This window comes from Adiantum capillus-veneris, chromosome 1 (genome assembly GCF_014529385.1).
Source record: "Adiantum capillus-veneris isolate H3 chromosome 1, ASM1452938v2, whole genome shotgun sequence".
Classification (NCBI taxonomy): domain Eukaryota; kingdom Viridiplantae; phylum Streptophyta; class Polypodiopsida; order Polypodiales; family Pteridaceae; genus Adiantum; species Adiantum capillus-veneris.
In genome coordinates, this window is record NC_140931.1 from 186,012,381 (window position 1) to 186,024,669 (window position 12,289).

The 12,289-nt window shown below is 42.1% G+C and overlaps 1 protein-coding gene and 1 pseudogene across 2 annotated transcripts; one reads left to right on the forward strand and one right to left on the reverse strand.

Moving 5' to 3' along the window:
- The first annotated feature begins 2,375 nt into the window (after positions 1–2,375).
- Positions 2,376–5,333, forward strand: LOC147466162 (uncharacterized). Of its 2 annotated transcripts, none has more exons than XR_015189741.1 (2): positions 2,376–2,715; positions 4,968–5,105. XR_015189741.1 is itself a non-coding variant. In XM_086524494.1 (2 exons), the coding sequence occupies exons 1-2, from the start codon at positions 2,641–2,643 to the stop codon at positions 5,102–5,104; spliced, it is 207 nt and encodes a 68-aa protein (XP_086380620.1). In that variant the 5' UTR covers positions 2,531–2,640; the 3' UTR covers positions 5,105–5,333. The 2 variants fall into 2 exon arrangements, 1 of the variants encoding a protein (XP_086380620.1); XM_086524494.1 differs by having other exon boundaries at positions 2,531–2,715; positions 4,973–5,333.
- LOC147466163 (uncharacterized) lies at positions 2,722–4,961 on the reverse strand (annotated as a pseudogene).
- Positions 5,334–12,289: the final 6,956 nt, after the last annotated feature.

Below are 12,289 nucleotides of genomic sequence, written 5' to 3' on the forward strand. Positions count from 1 at the left end.
GTTTAGATTTTCCTTATATCCAATAAATGCTCGCATGCTTTGTTTTTGAAAGATTTGTATTAGGCACAAACATACCGGACTCATCTTGGGACACAAATCTGCCACCCCAATGAAAAACTCTATCATCCCACCAAGCCAACCATGTTCTAAACAAGGAATCTCATCATGAATTGCACGACCAACGGTCCAAAATCGACGTAGTTTCCCTTTGCAATTGTCAGCTTGATTCTCTGAAGGGGCATTTCTCCACTTTCGGCATAAGATTTTGTGCTCTTCTTGAGAAGAAGGACGTATACACTTGGTTGCGTGTCGTATCATGGATTGCGCCCAATGAAAAGATATCTTTCTTTACCAGGTGTGACTTTTTTTGCGCTTCCAAAATACAATGTACAAATTGCAATCCTGTTAGCATTTGCTAATTCATAAGCCATAAAGCCTCTAAACTCTGGATTGTCAAAGCCTACATCCTCAACAAATTTATTAAGCATTTTCCAGAATTCAATTTGAGCAAACTTATTCTCTACAGTAAATTCACAAGTAGCAATGGTCATTAATTCATGAACAAATGGGTCGTACACATGGGCAAACATTGCTGGCCATCCATTTACACGATGAACGTGATCAAAATGGACCCACATATTTTCAAGGTTGCCACCTGGTCTACTTCGATTAACCAAGTCAAACCCACTTCTAGGACCTTTCATTGACATCTTGAAAACATGTGGCTGTTGATCTTTCCCAAGTTGTCCCGGGAATAGTAAACTTTGAATGTAAGGATACTTGCTTTAACTCTTAAGCTTAAGAACAGCCTCCAAACCTTTTGCAATAATTCTCTATGATTTTGTTGCAATCTCCAATGTCCTTTTCGTCCTTTGTTTATTCGATATTGGAGTAATTGTATCCAAGAAGGAAGCAAACTCACCATCACCCATGGCATCTGAGACAAGTTCACCTTCCAAAACTAATTTATCCATAATAATGTCACGTGTTGTCATGCGCTCTAATTGCTTTGTAGTTGTGAATGGTTCAATAGTAGCACGTTTCTTCATTAGTGCATCAATTTCAATCACTGAAGGTCTACATTTCCCTTCTCTACAAGGATGTTTGTGCTCTCCTAAATGAAGAACACACCTTGTGGAATTCAATTTATCTCTTGGCAAGCGGCAGTAGATCCCGAAAGGACAAATAGCAACACACTCTAGTACCTGAGAGCAATGCATACAACTCAAAGTGCCGTATTCTCGGGATACTAGTCCACATGGTGGAGATTTTAATAATCGGCCTTTCCAATGAACTTCATTACTTATCTTGAATCCTGCGTAGTATGGGCAGTCCACATTAACACATCTTAGATGTTCAAAACATCTGCTGAATTGCACAACACCCATAAATGAATCGATCCAAACTACAAGTGACATACTCTGTCCACATATGACCCATCGTGTCATTGTTCCATCCCTATCATTACAGAAGAGTCACCTACAACTGGAAGCTCAAATGCCACACATCCATCATAATAAGTAGGCAACTCAATCCCTATGATATGATTAATGGAGTGAAACAATCGACTTTGTCTAGGCAATGCTCGGATCATTTCTATTACACTTGTGATAGGTTTTGAGGGTTCATCTAGATCTAAATCTAAGGGGATAGGAGCCTCAGAGCTACCGGCACCAAGAACTTTGTAGAATTGACAATACTCATGATCAAGCAAATACCCTTCTTCTCCAGTGCTAGTCGCAATCGCCTCTAATTTCACCTGCTCATCGGATAGGGTCAATGGATCATGAAGGCTAAACATTAATGTATCCAATGCAAAATGACTTATAATATTAGCAGTAGAAAGTTCAATATGTTTTTATCAAATATAATGACAAGCTTCTGTGATTTAGAAGGGCCAAAAATAGTAATATGTCTAGACATTGTGAAGAATATTCTTCTTAAAATAATAGTCCTTCGGCCAATGCTTTGCTATATTTCAAAGAAGACTACAAATTTACATTATTTTAAAAACATTTATACTTTCGGTTCATTAATGTATCGCATTGAAGACTCAAATTTCTCGAAATGATGAGTAAAGAACGTTTTTGTTTCAATTTTGAGAGCAAAATATCTTCCGAAGAGGATTCTCTTATTATTGAGGTTTTAGTATGTTATCTTTTTGGATTGCCAAAATAAGATCTTCTACTATAGCTTGAAATTTTAAAAATTCTAATATACATTTCTATGCAGCTCGGGAAACATTTTTTTGTTGACCCATCTTTGGAACCTTTTCATACGCATATGAGCTGGCTAACTCTAAATTTGAGAGGGATAAACACACTAGAAATTTCATATTATAACTAAAAATTTCATAATTTGAACCGGCCTGAGAACCTTCTTGCCCATATTTGACCCAGCCATTTTTATGAAAGATCTGACGAGAAATTTACCAGCTGCACTCAGTGTCAAAAGTAGCCCCTCTACTTGCATCCACTTGTATGTGTCAAATTAAAGCAAAAAAACGTGGACGTATAATGTGGTGGTGGACCTGGCAGTTACTGTTACTGTTACTGTCTATGGCAGTGAGAGAGAGAGAGAGAGAGAGAGAGAGAGTTGTAGAAGTGGAGAGAGAGACAGTGTTGCAGAAGTGGAGAAGCTATGTCAGATCGCTCCCGAGCTCCTCCAGATCGTCACCCCATCTTTCGGCCTCATCTCATCGAGCTCACATGGCAGGTACGCCGCTCATAGCCATGCCTCTCATGGCGCTCCTATGCACACAATTCAAGGGATCTACGTCGACGCGGATCCTTTCAAATTACTTCTATGTAAGTTGCTTTAAGTAACTGCCGCTCACAGCCATGCCTATCATGGCGCTCCTTTGCACACAGTTCAAGGGATCTACGTCGACGCGGATCCCTTTGGATTGCTTCTCTGTAAGTGGATTTAAGTACACGCCAGTCTCAGAGAGGCGAATTGAGCCCGTTAGCATGGACTGATGAAGAACTGCGGGATTGTGTTTGTGTTGAATGCAGTCTCAGACAGGCAGAAGCACACAGTCCAAGGGATCCCTTCGGATTGCTTCTGTGTAAGTTGCTTTAAGTAACTGCCGCTCACAGCCATGCCTCTCATGGCGCTCCTTTGCACATTGTCCAAGGGATCCGCGTCAACGCAGATCCCTTCGGATTGCTTCTGTGTAAGTGGCTTTAAGTACACGCCCGTCTCAGAGAGGCAAATTGAGCCCATTAGCGTGGATTGATGAAGAACTGCAAGATCGTGTTTGTGTTGAGTGCAGTCTCAGACAGGTAGAAACACACAGTCCAAGGGATTTGCGTCGACGCGGATCCCTTCGGATTGCTTCTGTGTAAGCTACTAAGCAAGAAGCCTCACCCTTTCTCTCGCTTGGTTCCCCCCTTGGATTCGCAGCGCCACCCCTACTAATGAGCTCGGGCCGTCCGGTTTTAGAGAGAGAGAGAGAGAGAGAGAGAGAGAGAGAGAGAGATTCATGTGTGTGTGCGCGCTTTAATGTTAAGCCTTCGGATTAGTTCTGTGTAAGTTGCTTAACGTTAAGCCTTAATCAAGGCCATTTTACAATGTCATGGAGGAGGGAGCAGGAGATGGAGGGCGGGTTATTGATGAATGAGGGGGGTGAGGTGAAGGTGTTGAAGGAGTTGGAGGCAAGAGAAAGAGGCTGGGATGAGGGGACCAGTGAGGACAAGACTGGGGAGGGTGAGGGAGTGCAGCAATGGCAGCTGCTCCCCGAAACATGGAGGAACTTGAAAAGCTTGATCGGCGGGAGCTGAAGGGTGGAGAGGAGAGGCAGATTAAACAGGGCCTCCAGAGATGACGTTGCAACTGCTGATGAAAGTATAGACAGCTTGTAAAAATAGAGAGAGAGGGCTGTCACACGGGAAATATAGGCACCAGCTTCGATGACACAGCTAGCTGCAATGACGTTAGTGTGATTGGCAATGCTGGTGGAGGTGGTACTGTAGGTGACTCCCTCCCATGTGCAGCAATCGCGCTCACCGCTCCATGACTCATTGAGATACAACATGCTGCTGCTGCCACCTCACCTGCAGTACTTGAAATTAGAGCAATAAGGAAGCGAGAGCTTGGCCATCCGATGGGAAGCAGGAGGCTGCCCTGATGCTCTGCTAAGCGGTAGCTGCTTGCACAGCGCCATGATTACTGACCCCATTCGGACATCAGACTAGTACCGCTAGCAGAAATAGCTGCACGCTTATTATTGCAACCATGGAGTAGGTTGAAAGCCTGTGACTCCATGAACATGTCGTGAAAAAAGAGGACAGAACGAGTGCAACAACACAAGTTGGCGCACGAGAGAAAGAACCAACACAGCTCGGGTGGGGTGCACGAGAGAGAGAACCGAGTCTCCAGGGGATCTGCGTCCATGCAAATGCCCTCGCACAGTTGACCCTGAAAATATGCTTCTCACAGTGCTGTCTTAACATGTATATTCTTGTTGAGACATTCCCTTTTTTAGAGTTGGTTGGATCAATTATTGCTAGATAAGGAAGTTGTGTGCAGCATTGCTCTCTGCTCAACTTGCCCTTTGTTGATCGTGGCTAAGTGTTTGCTTGCTATGTTGGGTCAAGGGCTCCATTTTGAGTCAGTTGAGAACTTATATATGTGCTGGCTAGAAGTTCCAAATTCAAAAAAACAAGTGCAAAATTGACGAAGTTGAAGAACTTGACTTACTTTTGAGCTGCAAGTAAGATAGTTATATGCACTTACTGGAGCATGACTACTGGTCTTGAAGACATTATGTGCCTGATACTTGCAAGCTTTTCTAAATGTTTTAAATCCTCAAGTGAGGTGGATCCTGAAGATCCTTCTGTACTATTTGAAATTTTGTCCTATATACAAACGAGACCATGGCCAATTTTATTATTATTTGAGCTCACTAAAAATTATGTCAGTGTTGGTTTTTTAAACTCTTTTGTGTCCTTATGTCATTGTTGTAGTCTAGGATCGAGAGGTCATTCGAGCAGGAGGGTACTTGATACCTTGCCAATTGGAACATATGATTCTACAAACCAAACCAACTCTGTGTCAGACACGAAAATGGGATCCAGGCAGGATTTGCTCGAGGACAATGTGATGTCATCGGAGAAAGATAAAAAAATTGATAGCAGATGTAAGAAAATATTACTTTAAGGGTGAGGAACCTTGGTATCCATTGACACAAAAATATCTCGCACGTCTTGTGTATGATGTGAGTCCATCTGACAATACTGTAATATTTTGTTTTACTCCATATCTATCCTTTTACAGTTGTTGTTTCAATTAAGATGTCTACTTTCAAGTTATTCAATATTAGTTTATGGGTATGTGTTTACCAATATTTTAATGTTGTTAATCCACTGATTTATTATGGCAAAGTTGGTTTTGGATTATTCTGGTTTGAGAATCCTTAAATTTCTTTTGTTGTGAATGATTCGGGTGTATCCTTGTTTGTGTGTGTGTGTGTGTGTGAGAGAGAGAGAGAGAGAGAGAGAGAGAGAGAGAGAGAGAGAGAAGAGAGCAGATCCTCATCCTTAAGAGAGAAAGAATCTTTTTTGAAATTTGCTCATCCAAATCCAAGAAAGCGCTTGCTAGAGAATGCTCGCCATAAAAATACATCCAGACTTTTGCAACATGTGCACAAGCTTTTGTTAACCTATGTAGAATTACGTGAGCTTTTGGCTTTTGGAGCATCAGAGTGATTTTCTTCCTACGAGGTGATGGAGGGGAGAACTTTAAATCCATTTTGGATGACACACTAGCAGTAAAGACCATATTAGGTATTATGGTAGAAATCCCGCACTATGGGAATCTCCAAATTGACCAAATTCATGTAATTTGGGAATTTCCAACTTAAAGTGGGAAAAAAGGAGACAAACTTGTTGATAAGATAGAGTGAAAATCTTATTGGATTGTGGTGTTGATAAACACCAAAAGTCAAGAGGATGAACAAAGCATGAATTTGAAGAAAATCTCTTAATTAAATAAAAGAAAAAAAGGTTGATACAACTAGAGATCTTGTTTACAAAATTGACTCTTATAGTCACAATAGAAGCTCCGCATAATCTACTCAAAATTTGATGCTGTATCCAAATTTTGATCCAAGCATGGTTGATGTGCATGAGCAAGACTTGCTTTAGCTTTTAGAGCATGTCTTTTTGGAATCTTAATTTTAGAAAATGGTCCTTCTTTGCTGGGTCTCCATGACCAAACAATTGCATCTACCGTTTTCACACTTGTGGGTCCTTGCAGTTGATAGCCCAATTAAAACCCTTCCAACAATTAGTGTAAGCTCGAGTATCCGTCATCCCACTCTTTCTTGCACGAGATGCCCAATATTGAATCAATTTTTTTTTTGTAGTTTGGTGATGTAGGCTCATTATCAATGTCTGATAAAGCCATTGCAAGCCAAACTGGATAGATTTCCATGTCACTTGGAGCTAGCATAACAAAGTCACCTTGGTGCACATTAGACATAGGGTCAAACTCTTCCCTTGGTCTATCTCGTTGAGGACCACAAAAATGATCATTCAACTCTTCAAGGCCTAGGAATCTTTCTGCTCCTTGTTGTAAGCTCATTGTAGATCTTTGGTGACAAAAGTCCTGAGTTGTTGGCCAAAAATTTTCATACAAGCCTCTCTCTGATATGGTTGCTTTTCCAAGCTCGCCAATCACCTTACTCCAGTAATCTATCATAGGTCTATAATATCGTGGCACATTTGAACCATTCCCTAGATTTTGCCAAAACTTAATATAATTCTTCAACCCTAAAATCACTTCTTCGTGAGTCTTGACATATTCTGCCATTGGCATCAAAGGTGGATCTCCATGTGGCAACATTGGATTGCCTTCTATGTCAGTTTTCCAAAGGCGAATGCTTCCACTCCAACTTGATACACCAACATGTGCCTTATACTGCATCATTGGTGTCTCATCTTGCATAAAAAATCTGAATTGAAGTGGTTTGAAATGTCCAACAAGAATGTCTTGTCCATCACAAAGATAACCATCACAATATTGCTTGAAATCGGGGACCTTTTCAAGCAAAAATGAGGCCGGAGATGAAGATGAACTATTTCATAATGTATCAATCGAGTGTGGCAAAGTATATGTTTGTGTAACTCTCAATTTTTTTGAAAACTTACTGAACATGGCATCTATGTCCTCATGTGTATGCCCAACCATAGAAAATCCTAGTTGGATGGTTTTGAAAACACCCCTTGCAACAAGCATTGAAAAATAGGCAAATAAGTATCGATTTTTGTTTTCCCCTGCACAATTATCCGATTGTAGTAACAAGTTCTCTGGCAACTTGCAAAATGTTGTCTTCGATTCTGCTTCTGTAGCTTCCGATGGTTGCACGATGGGCTCTTTTCCATCACTCAAGTTGCGGTGGTCTAAAGCATCCCTTGACTTCAAAGCATGTAGTAGAGAGATACCACTCTTTGGTAGTCCATTTGTTGCTAGATCACCAAGAGGATGCTTATCTATCCTCTCTAAGTTATGTAAACAATTAGCAATTGAGCCAATTGTAAGATTTTGATCAGCTAGCCACAAACCATTCAAGACAAAGTGACCGTAATGACCTTCTCCATGGCCATGAGTGATCATAGTGTTACCATATACATGTGATAGTGATGTGTGTGAACACACTAGAGCCACTGAGGCATTTTTTCCCTCTTTAGGAGGTTTTCCCCCCCATGCATTGTATATACGCCCATTACTCTAGGGCTATCCATCTTTCCATTGCACACTAAGTAACACACTGTCTATTGTGTGCCTTGAGCTTCCTTCATCTTCTCCAAGCTGTGTGCGTTTCTCTGCAACCCTAATTCCAACAATTGGTATCAGAGCAGGTTGCGTCCTCCAGGGCTCAGTCGCCACAACAGCTCCAGTACACGCCTGCTCACTTTCTTCGATTTTACTGAGCTTTGGCAAGCGTTTGCAGGTCGACAAATATTTTGGGAGAACTCGTAGAGCTCAGTTTGCTCAGATTTCTGATTCAGGCTCATTTCGGCCTCCGTTTCCACTACAGGCAGGTCTGCACAAGTAATTTCATCATTTTGTGCAGAATTTTTGTCAGTGCCGTTTTCTGCATAACAGGTGCCTTATAGTCTTCTACGGTTTGTGCTATATAGCACGTGTTGTTCCCGCTCCGTTTCTCCTATTTTCGGGCAGTTTTCACATCAGGTGCAGCATTTACCATGGCTGACAACAACAACACAGATCTGTGTTCAAGATGTTTGCTGCTGAGGACAAGTTGGATGGGGACAATTACCCTATGTGGGCTTATATGATGCAACACGTTCTTGTGTCAAAGGGCGTCTAGAATATTGTGTAGGGCATTGATGTACGTCCTGGTTCTGAGGATGTAGGCGACGTTGACGATGTTGCAGGTCTCGCTGCTATTAGAGTTGTTTTGCCTACGGCAGAACAATCTCGTTGGGACGTAAAGGATGCGCAGGCTCATGCATTGATTGTGTTGTCTGTGAAGCGCACCATTGTTCCTCACATCCGTTCAGCAAAATCTGCAAAACAGGCTTGGGATATATTGGCTGGTCTTTATGCAAGTCGCAATGAGGCTAAAATTGCTTTGCTGCGTAAAGATCTAGAGTCAAAGATTATGCATCAGGAAGATGATATGGACACTTTCCTTGCTAGCGTCAAGGATATCAATGAGCAACTTATTTCTGCAGGTGAAGTCATTTCAGACAGTTCCCTTGTGTAGACTGTTCTTGATGCCTTACCAGATTCTTACCAGACTTTTGCTAGTACTTGGAGACTTATGACCCAAGGAAATCCAGAAGTTGTCAAGTTTGATGCATTATGCACATTGCTGTTGCAAGAGTCATTTTCCAGAAAAAACAGGACTAGACAGCGTGCAGTTGAATAGGCTTTTATTGCTTCTCAAAGAAAGGGTGGTAACAACAATGCAACCACTTCTTATAGTTCTGCTGCGAGTGGCAAAACTTATGTTCCTAATGCTTCTGCTGGCAGCACTTCGTCTTGCAATTCTGGCAAAAAGAAGATGCGTTGTTATTATTGTAAATCTAATGATCACTTGATCAAGCAGTGTCCTAAGTTGAAGGCCAAAGAGGCTAAGAAGAAAGAGGGTGGTTCCACTACAAATGCAGCCATTGTTGATTCTTCTGTGAAAGGAGACTGTGATGTTGATGTCGATGCAGAATGGGCTTTTAGTGCAGAGTGCACTTACAATCCTGCTGTCCATGATGCATGCTTGTCAGTTGTTGCAGATTCACATGTGTGGATTTCGACAGTAGTGCTACAAAGCACATTACCTCACATTGTGAATTGTTCACCTCTCTCGAGTCTGTCCCTCATGGGAATTCAGTCACTTGTGCCAACAATGCCTCTTATCCAGTTCAGGGAGTAGGAAAGATTGTGCTCACTGTTGCAAATGGCAGTTCCTTCACATTTGTTGATGCACTTTATGTACCTGGGATCAAGAAGATTCTCTTGTCTGTATCCGCACTTGCTAGACTTGGACTTGTAGTCAAATTTGTGGATGACAGATGTACAGTTCATGATCTCAGTTTTGGTGATGAAATTGTTGGAATTAGGGTTGCAGAGAAACACACACAGCTTGGAGAAGACGAAGGAAGCTCAAGGCACACAATAGAGAGTGTGTTACTTAGTGTGCAATGGAAAGATAGATAGCCTTAGAGTGATGGGCGTATATACAATGCACGGGGGAAAAAACCTCCTAAAGAGGGAAAAAATGCCCCGACGGTCCTAGTGTGTTCACACACATCATTGTTGGAATTAGGGTTGCAGAGAAACACACACAGCTTGGAGAAGACGAAGGAAGCTCAAGTCACACAATAGAGAGTGTGTTACTTAGTGTGCAATGGAAAGATAGATATCCCTAGAGTGATGGGCGTATATACAATGCACGGGGGAAAAAACCTCCTAAAGAGGGAAAAAATGCCCCGGCGGTCCTAGTGTGTTCACACACATCACTACCACATGTATATGGTAACAAATCCCCCCTGGAGTGATGCGGTGAACGAGAGCTGGCACATGAGTAAAGGGAAGTGCCATGCCCTGAGGACAGGATCAGTCCACAAAGGGGAGTAAGCCCAAAGCTTTGCGGAAAGCTTCAAGCTTCTCACGAGACAAGCCTTTGTGAAAAGATGTGCAAGGTTGTCCTGTGTTGGCACATAAGCCAAGCTGAACTCTCCTGCTGAGAGCCTCTCCCTGACATAGTGGTAATGCACCTCAATGTGCTTTGTGCGAGCATGAAAAACTGGGTTCCTCGCAACTGCCAATGCGCTCTGACTGTCAGTGTAGATAGTGTTGGCAGTGTCCTGTCCAACACCCAAATCAGCCATAAGGCGTCTGAGCCATACACACTCAACCGTAGCTGTGAAGACTGCCCTGTACTCAGCCTCACAACTCGAAGTGGCCACAGTAGGTTGCTTCTTGCTCAACCATGATATACATGAACTGCCAAGCATGAAACAAAAACCACTTGTGGACACTCGCGTGTCAAAAAAACCAGCCCAATCTGAGTCCGAAAAAGCATGTAAGTCTGGCGACAATGATCCTCCCTTGGGATAAAACAAGCCAAGATGTAAGGTGCCACTAAGGTAGCGGAAAATCCTCTTGATAGCCTGCCAATGCTCAGACCCTGGGCTATGCATGAATCTGCTGACCTGTGAGACTGCAAACTGAATATCCGACCTCGTGTTGCATACATAAATGAGGCAGCCAACAACAGTTTGGTAAAGAGTGACATCAGCAGGATCACCAGCATCATGTAGACTCAACTTCAAACCTGTTTCCATGGGAGTGGCAATAGGTTTGCAATCCTCATGTCCAAACTTACATAGCAATGTCTCTATGTAACTTTTCTGACACAAGGCAATACCACCATCACATTGCTTAAACTGTATACCCAAATAATGATGCAACAGCCCCAAATCTTTCATCTTGAAAGTAGCGTTCAAATCAGCCTTAAATTCAGCAATATGTCTCTCATTTGGTCTAGTGATCAACAAATCATCAACATAAAGAACCACAATGAGAAGTACATCACCCTCACGCTTTACATACAATGTGCTTTCTGTTGGACTGTTACGAAAGCCTTGTTTGAACAAATGAGTGTCAGCTTTCTCATACCAAGCACGAGGAGATTGCTTCAACCCATACAAAGCTTTGTTACATTTGCACACTTTGTCCTCTTGTCCTTTTTATATGACAAAACCGCGAGGCTGCGTTACATAAACTTCCTCAAATATGTCACCATTCAAGAAAGCAGTAACAATGTCTGATTGATGTACATCCCAACCAAAATGAGCTGCCAATGCACATAGAAAACACACAGTAGTCATACGACAAGTGGGAGCAAAAGTCTCTTCATAATCTATGCCTTTTTGCTATGCATAACCCTTTGCAACAAGTCGAGCCTTATGGCGATCGATCTCACCATCCGGCTTGCGTTTCAACTTGTAAACCCACTTCGTACCAATGGCCTTTTTACCAGGAGGCAAATCACATAAAGTCCATGTGTCATTCTCTATAAGTGCATCATATTCTGATTGCATGGCAGCCATCCAATTTTCTGAATTTTGTGCTTCATCAAAAGTCAGAGGCTCCTCAAGATCATGTAAGCTAGACACAGCCAAAGCATAACAATCTGATGCATAAGATGCATGGCGAGATCCTGAACGAGTACGACTAGACAAAGGTGCATCCAATTTACTGTCACGCAAAGTGTGCACCAGCCATTTTGACATACCTCTAGCCTGCTCATTTTCAGCCCTTTCCTCATCAAGTATATCATGTATATCTGCATCAGTAATAGGCTGATCTAGAACATTTTCAGAAACCCCCATAGGTTGTACATTTACCTCATTGGAACTTACATTCGTATTTCCACCACTGAAAAGAGGCAACAAAGTGTCATAAATGTCCTGTGAGCTTACATTACTGCCTCAGTACATGACAGCAAGGGCTGAACAGAATCTTCCACAAACACTACATCCCGTGAAACCAGAATACGTTTTGTTTGCGGATGATACAACCTGTAACCTTTGCTTTCAGCACTATAACCAACAAAAATACATTTGATAGCCTTATCATCTAATTTTTTGCGCTGCACTTGTGGCACCAAAGCATATGCCAAACAGCCAAAAACACGCATGTGCTCAATAGAAGGCTTTCTATCATGCCATGCTTCATATGGAGTAATAGACTGCAAAGCTTTCGTAGGACACCTGTTAAGTACATAAGTGGCACACATAATGGCCTCAAGCCAAAA

Coding starts and splice junctions, on each gene's coding strand:
- LOC147466162 (XM_086524494.1), top strand. CDS start 2,641: ATGTCAGATCGCTCCCGAGCTCCTCCAGATCGTCACCCCATCTTTCGG. Junction 2,716..4,972: donor TCATCGAGCTCACATGGCAG/GTACGCCGCTCA, acceptor GTTGTAGTCTAG/GATCGAGAGGTCATTCGAGC.